Source organism: Arachis hypogaea, chromosome 2, assembly GCF_003086295.3.
Source record: "Arachis hypogaea cultivar Tifrunner chromosome 2, arahy.Tifrunner.gnm2.J5K5, whole genome shotgun sequence".
Lineage (NCBI taxonomy): Eukaryota > Viridiplantae > Streptophyta > Magnoliopsida > Fabales > Fabaceae > Arachis > Arachis hypogaea.
The window spans coordinates 13,238,023-13,240,674 of record NC_092037.1 but is presented as its reverse complement, the minus strand read 5'-3'; the positions used below and the strand labels follow the sequence as shown (position 1 = coordinate 13,240,674).

Below are 2,652 nucleotides of genomic sequence, written 5' to 3'. Positions count from 1 at the left end.
ATGATGATAAATATGATACGTTGTAAAAAAACAAAAAAACAACTATAGCAACGGTAGTTATTACTTTCACGGTTATACTATGAAAATAATAATTTAAAATTATTTTATTTAATTTAATATTTGTAATTTTACACATAAAATATTTATACTTATGCATTTAGTTTAATACATTTAATAATACTTAATTATTTTAACAGTAATTAAAAAATAAAATAAAATAAACAGTGATTAATAAAATACAAAATAAAATAATTTTAAATTATTTTCCAAATATTTTTATTACTTTCATGTGCATGCAATAATAACAGATAGACACCGCAACAGAATATATATTATCGCAATTAGAGTTTTATAACCTCAATTTAATTAAACCATAACAGAGATTAAAGCTATTATTACTACTTAAATGACTAATTAAGCAAATGTGATCGATCTAGTTATAATTCCTCATCATCCTAAGTGCCAATTCTTGCAGCTCACCCAAATCAGTGTCATTATAAGATGATGATCTTCTCTTGGAACAAGCTTGGAATGAGAAATCCTCCACAGTGCTCAGCATGCTCATTATTCCATCACTAATAATGCTACTTTGATCAATTGACTCATCAAGTGAACAACTTTGGGGTGATGGCATGTAATTAATATCATTATTAGTGGGACAAAATTGATTATTATTACTATAATTATTGAATAATAATGTTTGTCCTACTCCAATATTATTATTGTTCCACTGATGATGATTATTCTGCATGTTTTGATGAGCTAGCTGTGCCTTCACTTGCATTAGTTGTGCTTGCAAGCATGCTACCTACATTAATTATTAATTATATACTTCAATCAAAAGATAAACAAATATAAGATAGAGATAAAAATAATATTATCACAATTAATGATGATTATATAAGATGACATATATATGTATATGGATTTGATGTAATAAATATATTGGGATTTAAATAAATATTTTAATTCTTTTATTTACAGAAATATATAATTTAGAGTTAATTTATATTTTTAGGTCATATTTATTATCTTATTTACAGTATAAACGAATTAAGTATATACATGTATCTCATTTATATTGTATACTTATACTGTAAACGAGACAAATAATATAACTTAAAAATATAAATTGACTCTAAATAACATATTTCAATAAATAAAAAAATTAAAATATTTATTCAAAAAATTTCAAATATATTAACCTCCTAATAAAATTGTTTACACTATTGTATATATGTCTAATTAATGATGTATATATTGTTATATATATATATATATATATATATATATATATATATATATATAGTCTATAATTTTATTATTTAGTACTTAAAGAATCATGCATTCAAACTTTTGAATATGATGAATATATATAGTATAAAATAATTTTATATTATATTGTCAATATGTACACTACTTAAGCTCTCTCTCTCTCTCTCAGATTCATAGAAGCCAAACCCAGACACAACATCAGGTAGGTGAACAAGACAAGAGGGAGATGTAGAAAATCCATTGACTGAAATAAGGGGAAGATTCTAACATGCACATAATAAAAATGATAGAGAGAAGAATTATAGCTCAAAATAACATGTATAAATAAAGTTTTATATTAATATAGTTTGATCCAATTATTTAGCTAATTATTGGTTTAACAAATTCTTGGAGGAGTCAAGGAGATAGAGTAAAATTTTAAAATTTTGTTAACAATATATATATATCAAAATCATTTCATTTTACTACTTTTTCTAATCAGTGACTCAGTGTTGTTCTAATTAAAGGGAATATATACTTGAATAAAAAATATTTCTGTGTTGCAAATGAACTTGATAGATCAGTTTGGGAAGAGTGATTACAAGTTCGTTGTTGAAAATTATTTGTCCTCCTCCCAAAAAGGATATTCAAGAACACAACCCCACTATAATTTTGCGAGCATAATTAATATAGTTTTAAAATAGAAACATAAGTAAAAAAATATATAGAAAAGTGTAAGAGTACCTGTTGTTGTAAGGCAAAAATATGAGAGACACAACCATAGACAGGGTCTCTAATACGAGCTTGAGCCTCATAAGCAATTGTGAGCACAGCCTCACACCTTTCATGACTTGGAATCTGCATTAGCATCTTTGAAACATTGCTTGCACCAAACACTTTGTGGATCGCTGCAAATCTTGCCGCCCCTTCTTCCCAGCTGAAGTATGGCGCGAATACGCAATCCGACGCGCACTTTCGCCTTAGGAACTTGCATGCCCCGCACGGCGACCCGGAGCTACTAGAAGCCATAGATTGATCGAGAAAACAAGAAGGATAGGGTGTTAATTAATTATGATGAATAATAGTATAATGTTATATTATTATTACGATATGGTTAGGTTTATGTGAAACTGAAAGGAGTGATAATAATAAAATTGGTTTTTGAGGCACACGGATAGACTAGGAAATGGTGCAAGATGAGGAGAAGGGGAGAATTGAATAGTGGAGTGGGCATTGGGAATAAGGGACATAAAGAAAGGTGAATGGGGGACATGGGAGGCACATTTGTAGGGTTCTAAGGGGACATTTACTCATGCTTGCAGCCAATTTCTTCAAATACATGCTAGTAATTCGTAAGACCCTTAATTCATTCAAATACAGAAATTGGAACTAAACTCA

The 2,652-nt window shown here is 28.0% G+C and overlaps 1 protein-coding gene across 1 annotated transcript; it reads right to left on the bottom strand.

The window, feature by feature from the left end:
* Positions 1–311: 311 nt before the first annotated feature.
* Positions 312–2,426, bottom strand: LOC112718324 (LOB domain-containing protein 16-like). The gene is made up of 2 exons (XM_025770112.2): positions 1,999–2,426; positions 312–808 (listed from the first exon to the last, which is right to left on the bottom strand). The coding sequence occupies exons 1-2, from the start codon at positions 2,281–2,283 to the stop codon at positions 434–436; spliced, it is 660 nt and encodes a 219-aa protein (XP_025625897.1). The 5' UTR covers positions 2,284–2,426; the 3' UTR covers positions 312–433.
* Positions 2,427–2,652: the final 226 nt, after the last annotated feature.